Genomic DNA, 26,372 nt, shown 5'->3' on the forward strand with positions numbered 1-26,372 from the left:
ACTCAGCCACTCACCAGGCATCTGCTGAGGTCCTTGAGCTCTGGGGAGGTGGTGGTGAGAACTAAGACCAGACAAGGCAAGTGGTAAGCAGCTCCCAGCTACCGTGGCGAGATGGCTAATTTGCATACCGCAAACCTCACACCGTTTGCTTGCTTTCTTTACCACTGAGCTAAATCCCCAACCCACTGCAAACCTCTTTTGTCAATCTAAAGGCTGTATGAAGGTCAGCAATTATGATCAAAGGGGCTAAAAAGATGGCTCAGCAGTTAAGCACACTGGTTGCTCTTACAGAGGACTCAGGTTGCTTTCCCAGTACCCTCATGGCAGCTAATGCCCATCTATAACTCTAGTCTAGGGAATCTGATGTTCTCTTCTGGCTTCTGTGGGCAACAGACATGTCATGCACATGGTACACAGACATACATGCAGACAAAACACTCATACACATAAAATATTTTTAAAAAATCCATGATCAGGCCAGGCATGGTGGCTCACAACTTTAATCCCACACTGCAGGGGGATGGGGGGGAGGGGAATCAGAGGCAGGCTGATTTCTGTGAGTTTGAGGCCAGCCTGGCCTATAGAGTGAGTTCCAGGACAGTCAGGGATACACAGAGAAACCCTGTCTCAAAAAAAAAATAAATAAACAAAAAAAAAATTAAATTAAATTAAAATAAAATCTATGATCAAAGTTTTCCATTACCCCAGAATTCCTTCATACCCATGAGCATCTACTATTCCGGCCCTGCCCCTGCCATCTGGCTCTCGCTGGATTGGCCCATTCTAAGCATGTCATATAAATGGAAGCATGGAACACATTTCCTTCTGTGACTGGCTGCTTCCAGTTGTTCTTGAAGTTTGTGGGAGCAGAGTTTTACATCTCATGGTTGAGTCACATTCTGTGATGTGGCTGGATTGTGTTTCTTTTTTCCATTCAACTGCCTCTGCATGGGAGTCATTTCGGGTGAGGGCATGCAAATGCACAAAGAGCAGCACGGCATGCTGGCCTGGGGTGGACTGTTTTCATCTCTGCTGCACACACACACCTGGGCTGCAGGCTGAGTTCATGTTTAACTTTGTAAAGACTTTTCCAAAGCTGCTACCTTATTCCACCAGGGATATTTTTAATCTTTATTAACTATGGGGGTGGGGTGTTTGTCACAACATACATGTGGAGATCAGAGGACAATCTTGGAGAATTGTTTTTTCCTACCATGTGAATCCAGTGGGTGGAACTCAGGTTGCCAGGTTTGGTAGCAAGTGCCTTTACTATACAAACCATCTTGCAGCCCCTTGGGTTATTGTTTCTAAGCAGCTTAACTCTGCCTTCTCACTCTGGAGCTCCCAGATGTTAAAGTAAAACTGAGTTTTGCATTGTTGGCTTCTGGGTAGAATGCCTACCCCATCAGCCAAATCTGCAGAAGCCTCAAGTGAGGCCAGCATTTCACTGACCTGGAGACAGCTGCTCCCCCGGCCTGCCTTCCCCACTGCTCGCTGCAAGTCAGCCTAGTGGCGAACAGATGCGGAAGAAGCCCCCTGTGGCAGCTATGAAGCACCTGGCACCTGGCGGCTCAGGGTGCCAGTTCAGGTGCATTGGCTATAGGTGTCTGTGTGGCATGGTCTCGTGCTAACCCAGAGGGAACGATAGGTGATGCTGTGCCTACACACCCTCTCCCTAAGGCCATGCAAAACATTGTTGAAGCCACTTGTCTGAGGTCACAGAGCTGCAAAGCCAGAACTCCTCAAACTTAGTGACTGCTGCGCTGCCCACCACCCTGGAACGGGCTTGATGAGGGGGTGGGAGTGCTAATTCCGGCTGAGCCTTGTGACTGTCAGGGCCCCAGCTGTTGAGCTTGAGTGAAGCTATTTTTAGAAAAGCCTTCCCCCTCTCTGGGCCCTTGGCTATTTATAGTCCCAGGCTTAGGAGAGTCAGTGCCCCAGGACCCATCTAAGCCCCCATAGTAGATCCCTCTGAGCCCCAACCCATGCCTCTCACCCAGAACCCCAGGAAAGGGAGCCAGTACCCTTTCAGGCTTGCAACAACCTCCCGGAGGGCAAGGGCAAGACAGGGACTGAAGGGACTGTTCAGCATGGGCTGGTGCTCTCTCTCTCTCTCTCTCTCTCTCTCTCTCTCTCTCTCTCTCTCAAGACAGGGTTTCTCTGTGTAGTCCTGGCTGTCCTAGGACTTGCTCTGTATGTAGACCAGGCTGGCCTTGAACTCCCAGAGATCCTCCTGCCTCTGCCTCCTGAGTGCTGGGATTTCAGGCATGTGCCACCACAGCCCTGCTTCAACACAGGCATTCTTAATTCATAATCTCTCTCACCTGGACTCAAAACTCATTAACCCTTGCATCATTCTGCTAGCCTCCCTCCTCCCTCCCTCCTCAGAAACTGCTGTGCTCCACACCCCGCCTCCTATGACCCCTGTCCTCTCTTGTGCACCCCCACTCCATTCCTGCACCAGCTGTCTCTGCCCGCTCCATTTGACATGCATCAGCCCTTCTCGGGTATTCATTCCTGCCTGCCCCAGCCACTTCTCAGGGGGGCTTGGCTTGAACCACTAACTCTATATCTATCCCACCACAGCAACACTGAATGAGGTAGGCAAGGATCTGTGATCTGCCAATAAAGGCTGCAGCTCTCTTCCGGAGGTAGTGTCCAGACTCAAGTCCCTGACAGCAACAGAAGGAGGGCAAGTGTCTATGTCCCCATGTGAAACCGAGAGACACAGATTACAGTGACCTGCACAGCCAGGGAGGTAGAAGGGAGGTAGCAGCAGTGTGGCTGAGGCTGGCTGGGAACAGCCTCTCCCCCCAAGCTGGGGGGTGGGGGTCAGGCCCTCAGAGGGTGTGTCAAGTCTCCCTGGTCTTGTGACAGGCCTGGGAACTGGCCCCAGGACTACAAGGAGCCTGACCGTCCTATGAACCTGTCCAGGAGTCAGTCAGCACACTCTGGACGCACTATGACCGCCCCCACCAGGGGGTGGGGCAGTCTTCCCTGCCGCAGAACCTTCCTTTGCCCCTGTTTCCAGCCTAGACTGACTTGGGCTAGAGCAGGACATAGCAGTGCACCCAGGTGGGCGCTCAGGAGTGGCAGAGGCCGTTGCCACTGAAGTCTGGTGTGAGTCTCTTGGAAACCTGAACCCTGTTCTGCTCCTGTGTCTCTGAAGTTGCTCTGACCAGGGTGGTTGGGGGTGCTTCATCTTACACTTGGTACTGGAGTCCAGAGCTGCATGGCACCTCCACAGCATGTCCTGGGCCCGGAGGGGTGAGACTATGTGGCCCGGTGGAGAGAGGCTGTGCTCAGCTAAGGTGTCTTTCTGGGCGGCCCTCAGGAGACCAGCGCCCAGTCATGGCCTTGAGGTTTACCACCGGACAGCAGGAGATCCCGCGGGCAGAGATCCTCCAGGTTAGCGGCAAGGACACATTTGTAGTTCTGCCCTTGCTAACAGTCTCTCGCCCGGTGAAAGACCTTCGCAGTTCCTGCAATCCCAAACCCTAGTCCTGGCAAGCCAGGGGCAAAGGTAGTGTCCAGGTCACACAGCACTCGACCCACCTCGCGTCCCTGGATGCTCTGGGTCATTGCTTGCCCGAATTGTGTCGGGGCGTCGGCGCCCTAAGTGCGCGCCACCTACTACGACAGCGGCAGGGGCGGGGAGTGTGGCCGCAGGTCACCGAGGCGCGTCACCGCACGCGCAGGACCCGCCCCCGGCCCGCCCCCAGCTCTAGGCGGCCGCATTTAATGGTGCGAGAGCGCTGGCGGCGGCGGGCTCTCCTGTGGCCCAGCGCAGCGGACGGGCTAAGCCAGCATGTCGGGGACCCGAGCCTCCAACGACCGGCCCCCCGGCGCGGGCGGAGTCAAGCGGGGGCGGCTACAGCAGGAGGCGGCGGCGACAGGCTCCCGCGTGACCGTGGTGCTGGGCGCGCAGTGGGGGGACGAGGGCAAAGGCAAGGTGGTGGACCTGCTGGCCACGGACGCCGACATCGTCAGCCGCTGCCAGGTGCGGGCCAGGCGCCGAGTCCTTCCCCAACCCGCCCAGCGAGCCTCCCCCCTTCCCTGGGATCCAGACGAACCCTGTCCTCCTGTGCCCTGAGTGGGTCACTGCCCTTTTGGATTCCTCCCCTCCAGGAGCACCTTCCCCTTCCCCACTAAACCCTTCCTTCCCACACACACACCCTCTCACACAAAGCTCTTGTGCTCCCACCCACCCAACCCCTCCCCAGGGCAATAGCAGGGGCCTGAGCTAAAAATATAAGTTGCTGAGTAGGGGACATGGGATCTTCAGGGGTAGGGCGTTCCAGGGCAGTGACGGTGGGCCCTCTGGTGGGGAGAGCCCCACTGGGGTGAGTCAAGGTCCCCTAAGACATGGCAATGGCTATGAGCTGCTTTCTGGGCTGGGGGTGGCCCTGTTGAGTCAGCCAGGATAAGGCTATCACCCAGCTGAAGGGCAGGGGCAGGTGCCTGAAGCAGAGTTCAAAGGGGCCCTGGTTAACATAGGAAAAGGAGGAGCCACAGATTTCCAGGCAGGGTGACCTAGTGGCTGGTAGTGCTCTGAGAAGGCCCTAGACAGGCTTTGTGCTCTTGGCCAGCTGCAAACTGCTCTGAGCACTCACATTTGTTCTGACTGACTCTGGACAGTGGGTGGGTACTCTCCTTTGGCTAGTAGCCTGGTCTCCTTAGGTTCCTGGTGGTGCCACACTGCCCCTGCCACTACATTGCCTCAGGGCTGTCAGTCCTAGCACCAAGGGCTCAGTTTGAGGGAACATATCCTGTCATGATTGGGTTTGGAACCACACTTCCGAAATGCTGCTGACCTAAATGGAGGTGGGACACCTGCTGGAGTTCCTTCTACCTGGTTCTATGGCTTTCTTGCTGAGTTCCCGAGGAACTCAGAGCAGGAGTTCAGGCTTGTGGGCTCAGGAGGCAGAGCTTGGCTCTCTGGGCCACATCTGCCCAGCTGGGGATGAGGATTTCTGGAAAGTTTCCCCAAAAATGGGGAGATAGGCCACTCTCTTGTCCTAGCCACCCCTCTCTCCTGAAGTCTCCAGGTCTAAGGACAGGCCTTGAACCCCTACTCCATGCATGCTTTGCCCAGCTGTGTGTATGTATACTCCCATTCTCTGTAGTCCCTCTCTCCAAAGTGTCCCAGCCCCCACCCTTCCCTAGGGCCATTTGCTCCTGTGGTGCCTACGGCCTCTCCATACAACGTGCTGGCTCTGGTCAGCCCTGTCAGAGAAGCCCTGTGGTGTGCCTTGATGGCCCCAGGATCTACTTCCAGCTGTGGACACAGTTCTGGAGGGGATGGTCCCTCCTTGCTCTATGCCTAGGCCAACATGCCAGGCCTAGATCCCCATTACCTGTCAGGACCGGCAGAGATGAGAGCCAGCTGGACCACACCATCCACTCAGACAAGCCTTCTCTCCCCATTAGCTGACTCCCCAGCAGATCCAAACAGGTGTTCCCCTGGAGAACAAGGGAGCTGAGACATGTCTCCTTTCCAGTCTCTAATGAATTACATTGCAGGTCAGGAGCCTCTGATAGAGCTCCTTTACAGGTGGGGAAACTGAGGCTCAGAGTTGTGGAATGAAACTAACTGTCCCTTTGGGTCCCTTATAGCCTTTACCATAAGCCGCCATGATGGCACAGACCTGCCTTCCCCTGACTCCATGGAGAAAGCAGCTAAGCCAGAATTCCATCAGGGCACCACTCAGGCCCTCTGGAAGGCACTTCAGTCCCTTTTCCATGGGTCACTGCAAGCACTCGGTGATCCTGGCTTCCTGCACTTGTCCCTCCCCTTTAGTCTGCCACTGGCCTCCACATCTTCCCTGGTCTTATGTCCCCATGGCCAGCCCTATGTGATCAGAGGCTGGCAGGGTGGGGGGTCTAGGCAAATTGCCTCTGACTTTGGATGGGTGCATGAACCAAGTGAAGGTTCCAGGGGCCAGCATGAAGCCTTGGACCCACTGACTACAACAAGATTGCAAGTCAAGTTCCCCCCATAGCAAGCTGGCTACTTACAAAGGTTACAGCCAGCTAGGCTACTGGTTCCTTGGGCTCCTGGAGAATGACCTGGCCTAGCACCTGGGCTCATTGCTGTTCCAAGCGGCAGTTGTGATCCCAGGGATACCCTGGTCTCTGGCAGGCACAGGCCTTGCCTCTGCAATCTGTTAACCCTCCATGCTGACAGGCTAGCCTCCAAATCCAGCTTCCACGCCTTTCTGTGGTGGCAGACACTTGTCGCAGCTCTCCACCTATGCTGGGCTCCGAGTCGGCACAGCCCCGACAGCTGCCCTTCCTTCTTGCTTTGCCGTCTTGATTAGTTGGGGTCTCTGGGGCAGAAGGCAATGTTGAGCCCCCAGGCGCACCCTCAAGCTAGCACCTCTGACCTTGGGTCCTGCCTGCTTCTTTTCTTCGTCTCTAGGTCCCTGCTCTGACATGGTTCATGCCCCACCCCTGCTCTTGACGCTGAGAGCATCCTTCATCCACCCTGAATCTCTGAGGCTGCTGGGGGCTGCATTGTCCTCCCCCTTGGCTCCCCCCTCATCTTTCACCCTTCAGCCCCTTCCAGGCAAGTCCTTCTGACCTCCTGCTCAAGGGCATATTGCAGCTCCAGTCCAGCAGTGGCCTCTTGTGCTGGGGGATTTGTTCTCTCTTCCTCTTCCTTGGAGTCCCGGGCATCTCTGCCCAGGCTTCCCCTTTCTGTGCCCTCCATGTTCCCTCCTCTGCTGCCTGACTGTCCATCTGTGTCCAGCTGCTCCCTCAGATGAGTCCAATGTATGTGTTACCTCGTGGGCATCTTGGCCACCATCTCCTGATGCATCCCACTGCTCGTCTAGGCTCTTTCCTTCATCCACAAAATACTCTTTCTCTGATACTTGTGGCACCCTGCCTGGCACTGCCAGGCTGCCGTGCAGACCTGTTGGTATTTAAAACTCTCCTTCCATGTGATTGGAGAGTCAGAACCCTCAGGGTGCTAGGGCACGGTCATCTGGTCATGCTCAGTACTGCTTTGGGGGCTTACTTGGTTTCCACCATGAATCCACATACCGTTCCCATGTCTGAGACTTCTGTCCAGCTGAGGCCACCCTTGTGGAAAAGCTGGCCTCAAGCAGTGGTACACAGCCATGGCTGTGACCACAGGCATTGAGTCCCACGGTTTTCTCCAGCAGAGTAGCACTCTTAGAGCTGAAGTTCTGTGCCGGGACCTGCCTTGCAGTCTACTCTGCAAGGGAAATGTATAGCCTTGGATCTAGGCTGCTCCAGGGGCCTCTGGCCAGTAAGAGAAGCCACTGCTTTGTGCTGGGAATGCCTGGTGTTGATTCCAGAAGCAGGTCTCTCTATGGCTCTACTTGCTGATGGCTTTGATGGCTAAACAATATCTCCAGGAGAGGACTCTCAGAGTCACACAGCCCCACATCACCTTTACACTCTTGCCCAAATCTATTCCTCCTACAAGGGAAGAAGTAAGTGAGCTCTAGGTCTGTGAGCAGATCTAGAAAGGAAGTGAGGGCCTTGACATCCCCCCCTCTCCCCTCCCCCCATGGCCCTTAGAAGGTGGACCATAAGGGGAGGGGCATCAGCAGGTTAGAAATCTATGGAACCCTCTCCTCTGGCACAGGGCAGGTACCAGGGCAGGAGCTCTGGCAGGCATGGACAGGAACAGGACAATGACCACACTGTGGAGCTTGTAACATGTCAGTAACTAGGCTCAGTCCTGCAGGCACTTAGCACCTGTTCCATACAAGGCCAGAGTGGACAGAGGGGAGATGGGTACTGGGACAGCTTGTGGTGTGGAGAAACCCCTACAGATGCTGGAAGAGTTGGGGATGAGCTAAGGTAAACCAGAACCCAGTGCTGCAGAGGCCCTGGGAGCTAAACACCCGTTCCTTAGCCTGTCCCTTGGGCACACAACACACTAGCACATGTCAGTCACACAGAGCCCTTCTCTACTGTCCGTGAGGAGGACAGGGGTCTCCTAACTATCTCAGCCATCTCATAGTACCCTACCTGGGGCCTGCGGATATTAGACTAGAATAGGGACTGAGAAGAGCTGGGAAGGCAGGAGCCCAGAGCACCCCCGGTGGAAGGCAAAGGCCACAGCTCCCTGTCCAAGGACCTGCAGGTTCTGGCCTAGAGCACAGAAGTAGGAAAGGCTAAAGAAGGCCTCAGAGATGTGCTATCGGTTCTCTGCGTTCACACACATGTCTCCTGGATAGAGGGGTCCAGCCAGGCAGGAAGGTCTGTTTCAGGTCTCTGCCCAGAAGGGCCCTGGGTCTGTCCTGGAAGGAGATACTAGGACACAGCTGGCTGTATCCAACGTTGAGGTCCTCTGTTCAGCTCAGGTCTGTGCACTGATAGGGCCCTGGATAGTCAGGAGCTGTGTCCAGATGTCCACAAGATGGATGGCTGAGAAGAGCATTCTGGACATTGAGGTTGGAGCTCAGGGCTGTGGGGGTAAGTAGACTCTCCACCTACATGATAGGTATGGGTAGGCAGAGGAAATGAGAGTTGGTTTCTGCAGTGTATGTCCACAACTACTGCATATGCAGCCCATTCAGAGGATGCCCCTACAGGACCGGCACCCAGAACCCTTCCCAGCCTCACTCTGGAGATATTGGGTCACAACTGTAGGGCAAAGCAGAGGTCCGGACCAAGTCGATCTGGAACAGAATCTAGTCTGGTGCTGGTCCCTCTTTGCCCAAGACAAAGGTCTCTTGTCTTAAACTCTTGGACACCAGGACCTGGGGGTGCTGGGTGACCAGCCAGGCTGTCAAAGGGAGCTAGGGGGATTTCAGTATACACAGGGGCCTCAGCATTATGCTATGGAGAAAATCCTAGGAGGAGCCTGGAGGCACCAAGTAGTGCTACTGTGCCCACTAGGCTCCTTGATGCCCCTGATCCTGGGCTTGCAGCCTGATCTGAGCCCCTGTGGTACAGATATCTTGAGGTCTGTGCTTTGAGCTGTCCATGTAGCCATTCCCCTTAGCTGGCCAGTGATGAGAGGTGTCATGATGTACTTTGGGTGACCATGCCTCCAAGGACACTCACTGTTCCACACTATTTACCCAGTAAGTGGAGAGGAGCTGCCCTTGCTGATGGACCCAGGTGCTTAGCATCCACCTGCAAACATCGGCAGCTGGTCATCTTCCAGTGGACCTCCAGGAAGGGGGTCTGAAAAAGAGCTTGACTCTGACAAGCCCTCCTTAGGGTTCAGCACCAGTGGTTATTCTAAGCAGACGGCTCCCACAGTAGGGCAGGGCCACAGCAGGTCTTTGGGTTATTCCTGGCATACATTGGCTAGTGCCCACTTGGGCACTGCTGGACTCTTCCCCATATTGAGGGGTCAGTGAGATCCTGAGCTCTAAGATGCCCTAGAGCAGTCTGAGGCTGACACACCTCTCCATCCCCCAGAACTGGAGCAGAAAGTGGTACAAATGGTGTTTCCTCACTTGTGCAGATCTCCACAGGGTCCTCAAGAGCCTGCCCATGTAAGGGGGCTGCTGGGCCTCAGAAACAGAGCTGACCTCGCTTCTCCTCACCCCACCTCCCAAATGGGAGCCAAGTGTAATCTTCTATGCCAGGCAGGTCTGAATGTCCCCCACATTTTCAGGGGTTGGTGACTCCCATCATGCCCAGATTTTATTGAATGTCTGGACAAGGTTAGTAAAGCCAAAGAAGGCATAGGAGGTCTTGTCTCCGTCTCCATCAACTGTCCCTGGGTAGCCTGTCAGTCTGAGACCTCAATGGGAAAAGGGAAACTGTCACCCTGGGCTCCATAGGATTGCTGGAAGCCCCGTGTCCTGGGATAGTGTGTGCCTTAGCAATGGCCTGTGCCTGCTGCCTGGGTGTTGCAGTGGGCGCTGGCGCCGAGGTCATCTGATATCTGTTGGCCCATGATGCTCATGCCTGTTCCTAGGCACCAGTGTTTACCCCAACACAGACAGGCAGGTGCTTGCTGTCTGTGTTCTCAAGCCAGCTGACAGGGCCCTGGACACTTAAAGAGAGGTTGGGACTGAGCATCCCGCCTAAGGTGTCTGGGTTCCCTGGATCTAGCCATGGTGGAAGGCAGGTTGGCTACCTTGCGGTCCCTGGAGGCCTGCCAACCCAAGAAAAGCACATCACTCTAGGCTCTGTTGCAAGCTTGTCTTCTCTTGGGACCTCAGTGTCCCCATCTCTTCTTGGAGACCATCTTGAATGTCTCAGGCAGGAAACAGCATTGTGGGTGTTCACATATTTTGGGAACTGAAAGGGGGTGGTGGCAATTCTGCATCTGCTGTGGCAAAGTGGAACATGGCTGGAGTCCCCAAACTCTAAGGCTTGCCAAGGTCCCTTGTGGGCCTGTCCCAGTTCTGATGGTCCGACCTCACAAGCTCAGGTAAGGACACAGGCACATGTGCCCAGCTGATTGTGCCACAAATCCTCTGTTCTTCCCAGCAGCCCCTCTGCGCCCTTCCCCTTGCAGTTCAACTTCTAGTACCGTATCTGTCAGGCTCCATGCCATTTTCTCCTGCTCCATGGACAGTCTGGTGTCACCATCACCTGCTCACAGAGCCTGTAAGGCCAGACTGCCAAGCACTTCGGGTTTCCTGAGGAGCTTCCATCTTGTACCTGGAGCCACTCAAAGATCAGGAGCTCTGGCAAGTCACATTAAACTGAGGAGCCTCCCAGACGGTTCGTCCCCTTTACATGGCAAACAGCTCCAGCAGAATTGTGTTTCAGAGATTTCGGAACAGACTGCACAGTGTACCTTCCTAACAGTTGGGTGCCTGGGACCCGTGCCTGAAGTTGGCTTTGGGTTGACCCATCTGTGTCATCTGATGTCATCTCCATGATCATAAGTCTCACAGAGGGCAAGCAAGGAACAGGAAGCTTAGGTATACAGGTCTGGGGCCTACTCCTAAAACGTGTGGAAAATGAGGTCCTTGGAGGGAAAGCCCCTTACACAGGATCTCAGCCCCAGCAGAGGACCTGGTAGACATGACTCTGTCCATCACATTGTGCATAACAGGTAGTCACAAAGGGAGGTGAACCTTCACTGAGGGAAAGATGTGTGGGAGCTGAAACCGCTTCACTCTATCAGCCAGCTAAACAAAGTGACGTGTGCCTGGCCTGTGTGTCTTCTGGGAGATGGGGCAGGGAGGTGATCTGGAGCTGAGCTTCAGGGTCCCTAGGCTGAAGCGAGCTCAGTAAGGGTTGACCCTTACTGACTAGAGGCCAGACACAAGTGCTGAGCCCCATTGCACAATTAGGGGGACCACAGTGCTGTCTGCAGGTGGAATTTGGTACTGCAGTCCCTAAGTCTACTGGCCTTTGCAAGCCTGACTGCGGTTTATCTAGAACAGTTGTTTCCAACCTATGGGTCGCAACCCCTTTGGGGTTACATATCAGATATCCTGCATATCAGATATTTACATTATGATTCATAACAGTAGCAAATTATAGTTATGAAGTAGCAATGAAATAATTGTATGGTTGGGGGGTTACCACAACATGAGGAACTGCATTAAAGGGTCACAACATTAGGAAGGTTGAGAACCACTGTTCTAGAAGTACCACGTGCAGGGTATGAGGGGCCTGCCTGGCTTAGAGGACATCAAATCATCTTGGGAACTGAATCTGCCACTCTATACCAATCTGTGTGCCCATTTGCAGACATCATGTAGTATGGCCCTTCCACCTGTTCATGGCTTCAGCCTTACCCATTGTGCCTTGCCCCCACCCACCCACCAGCACACCCAGACTACAAGTTCCTGCTGGGCAGTGACCTGCTGCTAAGCAGCCCTGCCCCCAACCCCATGTGAGTGACAGGCTACCACAGTCAAAGGTAAGAAAGCTTTGGTGACCCACCACCATGGGCCTCTCTATTTTTTCTATGCCATCAGCAGCCTATGTCATGAGTCTCTGGGAACCTGAGGACACAGTGTCCAGGGTTTGGAGCTGGTGCTTCTGGTCAGGTGGCTGACTAATGGAAGAAGGATGCTGTAGCCCAAAGCCCAGCCTTGATGTTGGGCTCTCTCACCACCCTGAAAGCCCTGTCCCGGCTGGCCTACCCTGTCAGCTTGAATTCCAAAAAGAAGGAGCCTCCCTGGAACAGGGTGACCTAGGAACCACCTTTTCCTTTCATTTGTACCCCGGACAGGGCCCTGCTGAAGAGGGCAACAAGCTGGGCTGTGGGGTCTGGGTCTGTGTTTTCCATAGGAATTGATCCTCAATTCCTCATTACTTCCTTGTGGAGAGGGGTGCTTAGCAAGGTCCACCTGCCAAGGCTGCACTGAGTCCTGGGACCAGGCCAGGCCAGAGACTCTCCAGAATCAGACACTAATTCAATCCAAAGCCCTGACCACTGACCTGTATTGCCCAAGCCCTACCACTGGCCAACACTGGGGCCTCAAGCACCGTGTAGGGAGAGATATGGCTCCGGAGTGAGGCTAGGGTACTAGGCAGGCCCCTGTGGGATCAGCTTCAACACTCAGGTCCCAGCCGCTCATTCGCATCTCTGTTCCTAGGGGGGCAACAACGCTGGGCACACGGTGGTAGTGGATGGCAAGGAGTATGACTTCCACCTGCTACCCAGTGGCATCATCAACACCAAGGCCGTGTCGTTCATTGGTGAGTACCCCGCCAGCCTCAGCCTGACTTCCCGAACCAGGATCCCGGTGTGTCTGGAGAGTGTGGGGAGTCTCATACAAACCCCAGGGCTGGACCTTGGCCTGCCTACCCTGTGTGCTCACCTGGAGCTCCCTACCCAGAAACTGTCCTCAGAGCCTGCTCTCACCAGGAGTCAGAGGGTGCAGGAAAGCTCTGTGGAACACACAGAGCAGTATGGTGTGTGTGTGTGTGTGTGTGTGTGTGTGTGTGTGTGTGTGTGTTCAAGTTCATGTGTACGGGTGTATTTGTATGTGTGGAAGTGAGTGTGCAAAGTTGTGCCTTCAGAGTACATGGGCCTGGGAAGAGCCTGGGCACATTTCCTGATGCTGCCTGGCTGTTGCAGATGCCTGATGAGGCGTCCCTGCCCTTGGTCTCTCTAGTTGGTGCTGCAGAGGGCCCCCTTCTATCTCACCCACAGCCCCCTTTGCCCTCATTCTTGTAGCTCTGACTGACATACTTGTGGCTTATCTGACTCCCACATCTCAGGAAGCAAAGGCGAGGTACTGCCTGTCCATGGCCAGCGGATAGCACAGGTCTGGCCCATTGTGTAGGAGCAGAGGAAGGAAATCTGCAAGGTAGGGCTGGGGTGGGTCGAGTCAGAGCTCAGACTTCTTAGAGCTCCTCCCTCGAGTACACACTGTCTCTGGCCCTCCCAGTGCAGAGCCAGGAGAGAGGTGATGTGAGGAACCCCAGCTACCGAGCTGGCCTGTCTACCTGTGTGCTGAGTAGAGCAGTGGGCCAGGGGTGCTGTCCATCCTTTGGGAAGGCCACGGGAAACAACCTGCCAGCCTGGTTCTGCTTCCTCCAGAACCCTCCTTGGTGGGACAAGGCAACACCGTGGAGATGCACATGACCCAGAACACGTGCTGCCTAGCTCAGGGCACCAACAACTGGAGAGTGGCTGGCAGCTATCTGGGAGCTCACTCAAGAACAGAGGTGCCATGGTCACCACAAAGGCGCCCAGAGAAGCCACTCAGCAAGAGCTCCAGCTTATGTTGGCCCTCGGCTTGCGACACTCCTTGTCTCTGCTGTGGGGTTATTTCAAGATACTGTGGCATTTGGGTGACCTTTTGTGTAATCTCTGAGTCACTCTGATTTGGACTGGTGTCCCACCTCCCTCTGCCAAGCCCATGCCATGGCCAACCTCATGAGGCTGGCATAGGATTCCTCCTTGGGAGTAATGGTGGTCTCTGCTTGCTTGGAAATCTTTAGCCCAGACCCTATACTGGCATGTCACGTGGCCTTCAGCAAGGCCACCTTCCCCCTCTGAGCCTCTGTCTCTAGCTGTGTGGACTAACTCTGAAGATTCCATGTTTGCTTTTCCATGATAAAGCACAGCTGCCAGGGTGCTGGTAGGATTCTGGGAAACTTTAGGGTCCACATTTCTCCATGCCATGGTTCCTATTTTCTTATTTTTATATCATTTCAATAAATGGAACTGCTTCATTGAATCATAATTTACACATTATAAAATTTATCCACTGCAGGAGCTGAAGAGGTGGCCCAACAGTTAAGAACACTAGCTGTTCTTCCAGAAGACCCAGGTTCAATTCCCAGCACCCACACAGCAGCTCACAACCATCTGTAACTTGAGTTCCAGGATACTTGACACCCTCTTTTCAGCCTCCATGGGCACCAGACATGTTCATGGTACACAGACATGCTCATGTATATGCAGGCAAAATACCCACACATATAAAATAAAATAGAATAACCATTTTTAATTGTCCGCTGTAAAGGTACAGTTTCAAGGCTGCCATAGTTGATTTCAGAATGTTTCGGGACATTAGAATGCTTTGGTCACTCAGAAGTTCTCTCTGTCGGCTGACCTGCTATTGATGCTAATTATTGTCATTTAGGTGGTAGCTTAGATCTGTGGTGTTGTCTTGCTTTGCTTTGCTTTTTAAGACAGGGTTTCTGTAGCCCAAGTCAGTCTTGAACTTGCTCCAATGCCAAGTCAAGCCTTGAATTCCTTATCCTCATGCTGAGCGCTGGGTTGATTTGGAATTTTGAGACATGTAACCAAGACTGGTCCCAAACTCATGATCCACCTGCCTCAGCCTCCCAAGTGCACTTCATGCTTCTAATGGGCTTTAACCTGTTGTTCTGGGGTTAACTGAACAGATACAAAGTCACATCCCCTTAGAATAGAATGCGTTCTGGTGAGCTGGACAGAGAATGCTAGCTCTGGAGGCACACGTGGGGTGGGAGCAGCAGGAGCAGCGGGCTGTGGCATCTAGGTTCCTTCCTTGGGGCTAGAGAGAGTACTTCTTGCTAGGCTGACTTGGAGCAGGAGTCTCCTGGTTTTGGTTTTTGAACGATCATCTTGGCATCAGGTCCCAGCACAGCACCTCTGTTCTGGTCTGCCATGGTCACCAGGTCTCCACATGGAAGACATGGCCACTATCCTTGTTAGCTTTATGTTGCTATGATAGTGCACTCTGACTAAAAGCAACTTGGGAAGGAAAGAGTTTATTTGGCTTAATTTCCAGGTCACAGTTTATCATTGAAGGAAGTCAGGGCAGGAACTTAAGTAGGATCTGAAACAAAAACCATAGAGGAACTCTGTTCACTGGATCTCTCACTTTCTGGATCATTCATGCTCAGCTTCTCTCTCTTTCTCTTCTCTTTCTCTCTCTCTCTCTCTCTCTCTCTCTCTCCCTCCTTCCCTCTCTCCCTTCCTTCCCTTTCTCCCTCCCTCCCTGCTTACTTTCTTTCTTTCTTTCTTTCTTTCTTTCTTTCTTTCTTTCTTTCTTTCTTTCTTTGCTTGCTTTCCTTATCCTCATCCTCTTCTTTATTGAGACAGGGTCTTGCTATGTAGACCAGGCTAGCCTCAACTCATAGAGATCTGCCTGCCTCTTCCTCCAGACCACTGTGATTAATGGCATGTTCCACCACACCCAGCCTCAGCTAACTTTCCTATACAGCCCAGGCCCACCTGCTTAGGGGTGGCATCACCCACAGTGAGCTAGGTAGGCCCTCTTACATCAGTTAGCAAGCAAGATAATGTCCCATAGACATGTTTGCAGGCCAATCTGATCGAGGGAGTTCTTCAACCGAGGTTTCTTCTTGGGTGACTCTAGTTTGTCAAGTTGACAGTAAAACTAACCAGGACCACCTCCATAGCTGCCCTTGCCTCACACCAGCTGGGGGCTGGGTGGACAGCCTCCTTAGACACTCTTTTATTTGCTTGCATTTGAGGGTCCTCCAGGCCTCCTGGCTTAACATCCCACTTTCCTTAGCACTAAGAAACATCCCAGCATCTGACATTCATAGGTATTCATCCACTCACCCTTCGGAAGTCTTGCTAGCCTTCAAGATTTTTCAGTTATAACAAGCTGCTGCTACCATCAGGACAGGCTCAGTGCTCAGCCCCTTTGGATGAACACCCAGGATAGAGGCATATGGGGCCATCACACCACTGACTGCAGAACTCTCCATTCCCCACACCTACACTATGCCCCCGCCACTTCCCCTGGGTTCCAGAAGCTGCTCTTCTGCTTTCTGTCTTCAGGAGCATGGCACCTCAAGACCTCACCTAAGTGGGTCATAAGGCTCATGTCCTCAGTGTCTAAGCCCAGTGTCCCCAAGTGTAACTGCTGCTGTGTGTGATGGAGTGACCTTTTTCATCCATCACCTGGGTCTGGCACTTGAGCCTCTGGCCCCTGCTGTCTGCCAACACCGTTGGAAACAAATGTTCAAGACGTGGGACGTGATCCCACCCCTTGTGTTGCAGGCAATGGTGTGGTCATCCACTTGCCAGGCTTGTTTGAAGAGGCAGAGAAGAACGAGAAGAAAGGTAGGTCATCTGTGTCCTCGCCCCACGCACAGGCCCATGGCCTGTGAGGTTCTAGGCTGCTCACTACATGCTAGCTCTGGAGAGTGGAGAGCAGAGTCCCCACCAAGGAGCAGCAGCTTGGCAACCCAGAGTCTCCCAAACTGCTCCTGTTGGCCGCTGCTTTGGCATCTCCAGCCCCTGGAGTTTCAATGTGCTGGCCATGCAGGAATAAGGCTGAAGCAGGAGCTCTAGCATGGGTGTGCTGTCTTTGGGGTTTGGAGTCCAGAAACCTCAGTAATGAGCCAGTGCCAGGGCAGGGCTGTGGATGCTGTGCAATGCATGTGGTCCTTTGGAACCTGGGCACACACTTAAGCCACCAGTACTGGGGAGGACGGCCCTTGTTACCTGGGACTGCACACACCTGTGGTCTCTGCCATATCCCCACAGGTCTGAAGGACTGGGAGAAACGGCTCATCATCTCTGACCGGGCCCACCTCGGTAAGGTTCCCATGAGGCTCTGGGGATGGCCCCTTCTTGCTCCCTCTACCCAGAAGCCTTGCCCCTCCATGATACAGAGCTCAGGAGACCCCGGAGGGCCTGCCTGGTCCCATATACTGCTGAGCTTACTCTTTTTAATGAGCCTCAAGGTAGGATCTGGTCAAAGCCAGGGTCATACTTGGTTACCCCTCCTTTGTGGAGACTGGGACTCAGGAAGCCCACCCAGTATCTGCTCCCAGCCAGGGACCTGCTGACCCTTCTCCTGATACCATTCAGAAAGTGAGGTCCCTCACACACTTCTCCTCTGTTCCTATCCTGCCCGTGTGCTGGCTGCTGGCGACAGTGTTTGACTTCCACCAGGCAGTGGATGGGCTGCAGGAAGTTCAGCGTCAAGCACAAGAAGGGAAGAAGTAAGTTCCTCATGCTACCGTTCTTCCTGTTCCTGGGGACTTCAGTTCTGCATGCTGGTGGCCCCGGGTGCAGGTCTTGTCTGAGCAGGAGAGGGGGCCATCATCAGCAAACTTAGGGTCCCTTGAAAATAAAACCTACAAGAACGGCAGGGTAATCCAGCCTTGGGCTCACACGCTGACTTGGTTGGCTGCCATTGCTGTCTCCTGCCACAGCTGCACCTCCCCAACCGTGTACACATCCCTCAGGGAAACATGAAAAACATTGGCATGGCCCGACTGCCCCTGCTTGGCCAACAACCACCCCGGCACCCAATTCCTGCTCTTTCCCATGTGAGGTTTGCACTTTTGCCCATTCAGAAATGTTTGTTAAAACTCCAGATATGCCAGGGAGGCATGTGGGAAGCAGTCAACAGCCACACACACACTGCACAGGCACACAAAGCTCGCATACATGTCAAGGCACATTTGCTTATACAGTTGTGCACAGGAGCACTTGTGTGTATCTGCATGTGCACATGACACATGGGTACGCATGTGCCTGCACATATGCAGGTACACATTCACACTCACACATGCATACTTGCACTTGCATAGGTACATTCACACAGTGCCCATGCAGTCACATACATATACACTCTCACATGAACACACAGAACAAGCCATAGGTGGCAGCAGTATGTGACTTGGGGTCGCCTGTGCAGACCTCAGGGATAGGTGTATAGCACCAACACTCCTACCGTGTTCTTGCTGCTGAGCAGGAGGGCAGCTGGAGCACAAATGCATCTGCTTAGAGGTAGACAGGGGAACCCAGAACGCTCTCCTCACCTGCCTTGCCCCGTGGTGCTGTGTACTTAACCTGTCCAGGTGTCTTTACAGTAGCTGAGTTCCCAGACCCCACTGCTGCTGTTCGGTGGTCTCCTTCTGGCCTTGATTCATGAGGTGGACCCTGAGTCTGCCGGAAGCCGGGGTGGGTGGGCTCAGCAGAGCTCCTCAGCAGCACCCACTCCACATCTTTCAGCATTGGCACCACCAAGAAGGGAATTGGACCAACTTACTCTTCCAAAGCTGCCCGGACAGGCCTCCGCATCTGCGACCTCCTGTCAGATTTTGATGAGTTTTCCTCCAGGTAGGTCTGCCCACCTTCTCACGGCCCAGGGGAAAGACACAGAAAGGTGGTGGGGACATGATGGAAACAGAGCCCCCGGGTCCAGTGTGGGCCCTTGGAGGGTCACAGTGAGGGTTGCCTGCACAGATTCAAGAACCTGGCCCACCAGCACCAGTCCATGTTCCCCACCCTGGAAATAGATGTGGAAGGTCAACTCAAAAGGCTCAAGGTAAACTGGCCAACACTGGACCAGGCACTGGGGGAGTTCATGGGGGTGGGGCAGACCTCCCCTGTGTGGCAAGGGAGCTGCCACCGAGCACAGAAGTCCCAGACAGGCACTATTGCCAGCTGTCAGTTTCTGTGGGCTGTGTGAACCCTGTCCCTCTGCAGCCTCATGTGGTTGCATGGTCCTCTCAGGGCTTTGCTGAGCGGATCAGACCCATGGTTCGAGATGGTGTCTACTTCATGTATGAGGCACTCCATGGGCCCCCCAAGAAGATCCTGGTGGAAGGTGCCAACGCAGCCCTTCTTGACATTGATTTTGGTGAGTTCTCCACCAGGCAGCTCCATTCTGAGGGAGATAGGGCCTTTTGTGTCTGCCGGGGACTATAAAATCTCATGGAACAGTTTAGTGACACAGGCCACCTTCCAAGGCCACAATGCTGTCCATATCTACCACAATGAGCCCATTGTCCTGTTTGCCTAACTTCAGCCAGATAAGGGAGCATCAAAGGCTGAACTAAGATGAGGTTGAGAGGCCAGAAGTGGGACAAGAGAGCCTTGCAAGGCCAGGGACCTCATGTCCCCAGGCTCAAGGCATACCAATCTACTGCCCTCATTGTTGGGGAGGCCAGGCCACCTCAGTACAGGCTCCTCTGTGAGCCATACAGCACCCTGTGTAGGCCACTGTCCCAGATAGGCCCTCACTGGTGGCTCTGGTGATTCCCAAAGAGGGAATCCAACTGCCCTTTGCTAAGAAGGCACCTTGGGCCCTGGGTTCTGCAAAGGGTGATGGGTAGCCACTGACTATTCTGTCCTGCAGGGACCTACCCCTTTGTGACTTCCTCCAACTGCACCGTGGGCGGCGTGTGCACAGGCCTGGGCATCCCACCTCAGAACATAGGTGATGTGTATGGTGTGGTAAAGGCCTACACCACCCGTGTGGGCATTGGGGCCTTCCCCACGGAGCAGATCAATGTGAGTTCCAGCACAGAGATTGGGTGGGATATTTGGGGTTACATGGTGTCAGGTGGAGCTGCAGACATGCTGAGGGGACCCTACTGAACAATTCTCCATGTCCCAGGGTCCCAGTGGGATTTTTTTACAGCACAGGCTCAGAGGTGAGGGTGTTAGAGGCTTTGAAGGACAGTCTGTTCCAACACCATCAGCAACACAGTTCACAAAAGGTGTGTGTGTGTGTGTGTGTGTGTGTGTGTGTGTGTGTGTGTACGCACGCGTGTGTGTGTGTGTGTGTGTGTGTGTGTGTGTGTGTGTGTCTGTCTGTCTGTCTGTCCGTCCGTCCGTCTGTCTGTAACTCCATTTCTCCATCAAGTGTGTGAGGCCTACAAGGGGGAATCCCTCAGCACTAACTTAGAATTGAGGCTAAAAGCAGTGCCCTGTCTCTAGCTCTCTAGCCTTGGAGCATTTCTGGGAGCCGCTGAGGCCTCAGAACCTTCCTGGCTTTCCTTCCCTGACACCTGATTTGGATGAGTCACAGCTCTTGTCCCAGGAAAGGCAGGTGTTTGAGAGAGCCTGAGGAGGGGATATTTTCAGGGTGGGGACAAATCCTGCTTTCTGCCCTGAGTTGCAGGACAAGGCCCCACCCTCATTTGCCCTCACTAAGACAAGAGGAAGGGAGGTGAGCTGCCTGTGGCCCCACAAACAGGCTGGGCTTCTGGGGTGTTCTGGAAAAAGTGCTGCCTCCTCAGAGCCAAACTGGGGAGCAAGGCCCTGTGTCTGCCTCAGCTGCAAGGAAGATGGAGAGGAAGCCAGGAGCACAGGAGACAAGTGGGCACACACCACACCTGTCCTGGCCAGAGCCCAACGTGCCGGGCACAGACAGTCCTTTATTTCCACATAGGAAATTGGAGATCTGCTACAGAACCGTGGCCATGAGTGGGGGGTGACCACAGGCAGGAAGAGACGCTGCGGATGGCTGGACCTGATGATCCTAAGATACGCTCACATGGTCAATGGCTTCACTGCGTAAGCAGCCCTCTGTACACTGGCACCAAGGTGTCATCAAAGCTACATCACATAGGGATCTTCTCTGATCCCAATGCCCACAGGGCAAGTGGAACTCATCTCAGGGGCTGGGACCCCAACATCTGTATGGAGTCTTTCCATCCAACCAAGCCCCACCCCCAAGCAAGGCCAACCAGGGAGTAACATAGAGGCCATAGGTGTGAGGCAAAGCCAGAACAGGGACACTCTTCCATACGACCAATCCCACATCACTGTGATGGTCATGTGAGAGTTAGTGTGGAGCTGGCCGGGTGCTCAGCACAGTGTGGGACCAAGTGCAAGGTGAGGGTGATCCTGAGCTGAGGACCAGGGCCTGAGCAGAGCAGGCTTCAAAGAAGGGCATGTTTGGGAGGATGTGGAGGTGTTAGGTGTCCTGGCATTCATTCCGTAGCATGTACCCCCAAACATGGCTACAGGCTTTGCCTGCAGGGCTTGGGGACATGCTACAAAGTACAGGAGTAGTTTATAAGCCAGAAGGACTTGTCATTTCTAGAAGATTCATCCCACCGGAGGAACCCTGAGGAGCTGGGAGGAGGGACAAGCCTGGGTTGGAGAAGCAGACAGGCAGGCAGGGCTCTGGATGCCTCTAGCAGAGCAGGGAGACAGACCAGCCCCACAGCTCCCATGTGCCACTGGGAGCTGACTTAACAGTCCTGTGGATACAGAACCCCAATAAGAAAGGCTCCCTATGAAGGACCCTCCCACAGCCAGGAGGCAGAGGTGGGGTCAAGGTTGGGTAAGTTCCTCCAGCAGCAGCAGCGGCTTTCCAGGCGTCCCCGCCACCTTTGTGAGCCTGCAAGGGAAAGCCCCCAAGGATGCTCTCACAGTTTTCTTCAGGAGTGTCAGGGAGCACAGGGTAGACCACAGGGGGCCTCTGCAGGTCCGATTGCTCAGGACCTTTTCCTGGGACAGAAGGAGGTGTTGTAGGTTGTTGGCTTCCCTGCCCCTTCTCCAGCTCTGAAAGGGGGCCAAGGCTTCCCCACCAGCACTGGAAAGTCTATGCTGGCTTTGGAAAGACTTAACCAGAGCCTTCCTGGGTGCAAACAGAGCTGATAGGTAGCTAGAAGTAAACTGTGTGGCTGTTGAGTGTCTGAGGTCTTGTGAAGTAGATGCAGGGTGGCAAGGGTCTGCAACTCACATCCTGCCTGAGCAGGCACAGCCAGGTGAGATTATCTGTGAAGCCTGTTTGGAAAGGAGAGAGAGAAAAAAAGGCGGGGGAGGAGGGGGAGGAGGGGGGGCCTTCAGGACAAGGCAGTTTTGAGGAAGGCCAAGGAAGGCCACAGCCATATTGTACCGGTCCCAGCTCTGGAGCGATGCTCAAGCAGGTCCATCCTGGAAAAGTGGGCACCATGACCATAGCACTAGGCCCCACATGCCCTCTGCTACAGGGAACACACAGCAGGACCCCCAGGCAGAGGTGGCAGCCACTGGCAAGAGAAAAAGCCCAGATTTCAGGAATGCTCCAGCTGAGGGTGATGGATGGCAGATTCAGGACTCAGGCCCAGAGGCAGGTGTCCCATGCTCCAGCCCATTCAGTGACAGTATTTTTGGGGGGAATCACGTGATCTTTTCTGTGTTCAGTGCAAACAACAGGAGGAAGGGGTGGGAAAACCCGGACAGAAGCAATGGCGGTGCGCTATCTCTCTGTTCTGTCTCTATCTTGTTTTGGATGCAGGCTGGCCTTGACCAAGCTGGACATCTTGGATGTTCTGAGTGAGGTAAAAGTTGGCATCTCCTACAAGCTCAACGGGAAGAGGATTCCTTATTTCCCCGGTATGTAAGATGAGTCTGAGTTTTCCTGGCCATTCAGGACACTTCTTGAGCATTAGAAAAGACATGCACTAATTTTTAGGTGACTAGGGGAGGGGCTCGGACTCTAAGTTAGGACCACTGCTTGTCTCCAAAGACTGGCAGCTGCCTGGCTTTCGTCCCTCAGTTTCTTGGTTAGGCCTGGCCCATCTCTGGGCAACTCCAGGCCTTCTGGTGGCTTGGAAATGTCTTGGGCGGGGCTGGAAGGCAGTTGAGAGCCCACCCTGCCACTCACCCCAGCTTCCTGGGGTCCCTCACCAGCCTCTAAAAGCCCCCCCCACCCTCCGGGGAGATGAACAGCCCGGAAAGTCGGGAGTCATGAGCTGCTCTGAAAACACAGATCTCTATAAAAACATAGCGCATTTCAGATCAGAGACCCTGTGGGTGGATCTCTTTTCGTTGGTCATTTCTTAGTGCGGGGGCTGGAACTCAGGGCCTCACCTATGCTAACAGGAGTGTAGCCCCTGAGCTGGATCCTCATCCCTGGGTGGCATCTAAGGATCTGGCTTGGCTTCTGCACCCATGTGTCCTGTCCCTTGTTAAACACACTTTTCTTAAGCACTTTTTCTGGCTTTTAGTTTCTTGTGCATCTGGAATATGGCTCTCAGCCTCAGGTCAGAGGCACATCTTATCAGCTGAGACTCCCTCCTTGCAGAGCATTGTAGTCAAACTCCTCTTACCTGTCATCCCCCAGTAAGCCCTAGACTCAGTAGCACCCCTTAGCTGGGGGAGCCTTGTGCATCCTTGAAGCCAGGTCCTCTGACCTTCAAGTTGATAGATTCCTACTGGTGACTTTGGGCTCTGTGGTAATATACCAGGTAAGACACTGTCTGGCTCTGAGCCTTGAGAACCCTTATAGGAAGCTGCCTATCCAGAAGAGTCCATTACCAAGGAATGATGCATCTACTGTGAGCCGTGGTGCCCCAGCACGGAGCTGGCGGGGAGAGGGGGGAGCCCCAGGCAAGAAGAGATTCATGAATCTTTAAGGAGACCTTGACTTCGGGATTCTAGTCTTATAATTTCCAGTTGTGCCTCAGAGTTCCTCCACTGACATTCTGTGGACACTCGGCAGATCAGTTAGCCAGTGTCTCAGAACTGGCCATGCTTCCTGGCTCGAAGGGGCGCAGCCAATGTTTGAGCCCCACTACCACCCCTGTTCACTGCCCAATGCTGAAAAGCCAGCAGGGCAGCTTCCTGCCTGCCGAGTCACTAGGTCAGAAGACAGCCATCCCCAGAAGTAGGACAGCCTATGGGACCCTTCTGACCCCACTCTCTCCCACCCCAGCTAACCAGGAAATACTGCAGAAGGTGGAGGTAGAGTATGAAACGCTGCCTGGATGGAAAGCAGATACCACCGGTGCCAGAAAGTGGGACGACCTTCCCCCGCAGGCCCAGAGCTATGTGCGGTTTGTGGAGAATCACTTGGGTGTGGCAGGTGGGTACCATTGGATGCCCCAAGTGGCCTGTATCCCAACACAAGGCCTGGTGAGAAATAAGAACCCCCAGGTAGTAACCACATGAATGGAGAAGACAGGAAGAGGTGGAGGTGGGAACAGGTACCATCTGGGGGGGGGCACTTCCACAGCTCCAGGCAGGTTGGGGCCCAGTGACCCTGCCTAGGGTATAGTTCAGGGTGCAAAGAAGCAGGCAGGATGTACCTGCCCTGTGACTGTGGTTACTCTGTCCCCCAGAGAAGGACAGGATAGGGTGCTGCTTTCTGATGCCTGTGGGTGAATGGCCCATTATAGGGCCCACAATACAGTTTAAAATACTCCCCTTCTGGGGCAGGAAAGGTGGCTCAGCAGTTAAGAGCCTTGTTGCTCTTGTGTGAACCAGGGTTTGTTCTCAGTACCCACATGGTAGCTCATAACCATCTGTAACTCCAGTTCCAAGGGAGTCTATGTTTTCTTCTGACCTCTGTGGGTACCAGGCTTGTACATGGTACATATACATGCATGTAGCCAAAAACACTTATAAGATTTTTTAAAATCTAAAAATTACTTTAAGAGTATTCCTTGAAAAAATAAATAAAATTTGAATTCTGTTCATGGAAAAAAAATACTCCATTTGGTGAACAAACAGCCCCTTTGCCAGGGGACTGAAAAGCACAAGATGTAGTGTTAGGGACATTTTGTAACCTGTGTGTGCATGTGTGCAGAGGACAGCCTCAGGAACCAGGAGTGCTGGCTACCTCTTAGTATTTCTCACTGGTCTAAGTATTTCTCAGTGAGCAGGCTAGACTGGCTGGCCAGTGAGCCCCAGGGCTCCATCTCTACCTCCTCAGTGTTGGGATTACAAGGGTATGCCACCAGGCTTGGGCTTTTGGGATCAACTCAGGCTCTCGTGCTTACAAGGAAGCACGACCAACAGAGCCTTCTCCCCAAGCCCAGGAAGCATTTTTGTTCATTCTCTCTCCATTATGCACTTGGTTGCCCTTTCAGTCAAATGGGTCGGCGTTGGGAAGTCCAGAGAGTCCATGATCCAGCTGTTTTAGAAGCCAAGCAGAAGCCAGCAGGCCACACCACAGCGCACCACCGTGGGTGAGCAGCTGCAGCCAAGATCCTAAGCGGTACAGCCAATGCCTTCAAAAAGACAATCTGAAACCATTTCCCATACTTTTATTTTTCTATGTACGTCTTCAGCTTAACCCACTGAATTCTCCAGTTATTTTAAGTGTGTAAAAGAAGCACTGTGTATACCTTTTAAAATATGCTTCTAAAATGAGCCCAAGTGTTCAAACAGAGGCCTTCAATGACTGATTGTCAACGGTATGTGTTCAGTTGGAGCCATGTCATAATAAACACATACCCAGGAGCCACTGAGAGGTCATTACACCTGTCTTGACTTTGTCCTTACCACTTTTAATCACTAATGGCAACCCTTCCCAAAGACCTTGATGCCACTCCCAGGAGCTGTATGCCACCAGCATAGGGTCTGTGAGACCCAAATCAGAAGCAGTCAGAGCCAGGATTGCACAAAGTGCAACTTACTGAGGACGTATGTACACCAAAGCAGGAGGAGCTCATTTCCCAGGGTGTGAGAAAAGGACTTTCAGGGTGTTATGACCAAGGTGTCCTAACAGCTAGACTCCTACATTTTGGTGTCATGGAGCTACAGTGTTGTGCTTGCTCAGAAAATAAAACGCAGCAAGCCCAGGAAAGACAGACCTGGGATATTATGTTTCCCAGAACTAACCATCTGAGAACTACACTCCAGAGCTGCCAGGAATCCAGGAATAACAGTCTTTCCTGCCTCCAGGGACAGAGCAGTCCAGACAGCACCTTGTCATTCTAGCCAGACACACTTGGTCACGGTCCCTGGGAACTTCTCCAGACTGAAGCAGACAGGTCTTTTGTTTTTTGTTTGTTTTGTTTTTTGTTTTTGTTTTTCGAGACAGGGTTTCTCTGTGTAGCTTTGCGCCTTTCCTGGAAATCACTTTGCAGCCCAGGCGGGCCTTAAACTCACAGAGATCCGCCTGCCTCTGCCTCCCGAGTGCTGGGATTAAAGGTGTGTGCCACCACTGCCTGGCTAGCAGACAGATCTTAACTAGCACTGCTTCTGCCCTGTGCTCACTGGGATGCCAAGGAGCCACCTTGAATAATGTGCCAGAGTTTGGGGTACATTAGGCTATCACAGTCTAAGGACATCTCTTATTGTGTTTTCACCTCTACAATAAAATAACTAGGAAAAAAAAAACCTAAAAGGATTTATTTTGGGTCACAGTTTCAGAGACTTTAGTCCATGGCCAGACTAGCTCCATGACTATAGGTCTATGGTGAAGCAGAAGCATCATGGTGGAAAGGCATTTCATCAGGAAGGAAGTAGAGAGACAGGGTGGGGACAGGGATACCATGCACCCTTGAAGACACTTGCAGTGGGG

At 53.4% G+C, this 26,372-nt stretch overlaps 1 protein-coding gene across 1 annotated transcript; it reads left to right on the forward strand.

Annotated features, from left to right (window-relative positions):
• The first annotated feature begins 3,692 nt into the window (after positions 1-3,692).
• On the forward strand, positions 3,693-25,324 carry Adss1 (adenylosuccinate synthase 1). Its single transcript, XM_036205753.1, has 13 exons — positions 3,693-4,000; positions 12,507-12,609; positions 16,385-16,447; positions 16,874-16,924; positions 17,268-17,334; positions 18,353-18,460; positions 18,587-18,668; positions 18,857-18,983; positions 19,482-19,636; positions 20,520-20,644; positions 22,359-22,456; positions 23,778-23,927; positions 24,934-25,324. Exons 1-13 carry the CDS (start codon positions 3,809-3,811, stop codon positions 24,984-24,986), a joined length of 1,374 nt encoding a protein of 457 aa, XP_036061646.1. The 5' UTR covers positions 3,693-3,808; the 3' UTR covers positions 24,987-25,324.
• The last annotated feature ends 1,048 nt before the right edge of the window (positions 25,325-26,372 follow it).

The sequence above is a fragment of the Onychomys torridus genome, chromosome 14 (assembly GCF_903995425.1).
Source record: "Onychomys torridus chromosome 14, mOncTor1.1, whole genome shotgun sequence".
Taxonomy (NCBI): Eukaryota; Metazoa; Chordata; class Mammalia; order Rodentia; family Cricetidae; genus Onychomys; species Onychomys torridus.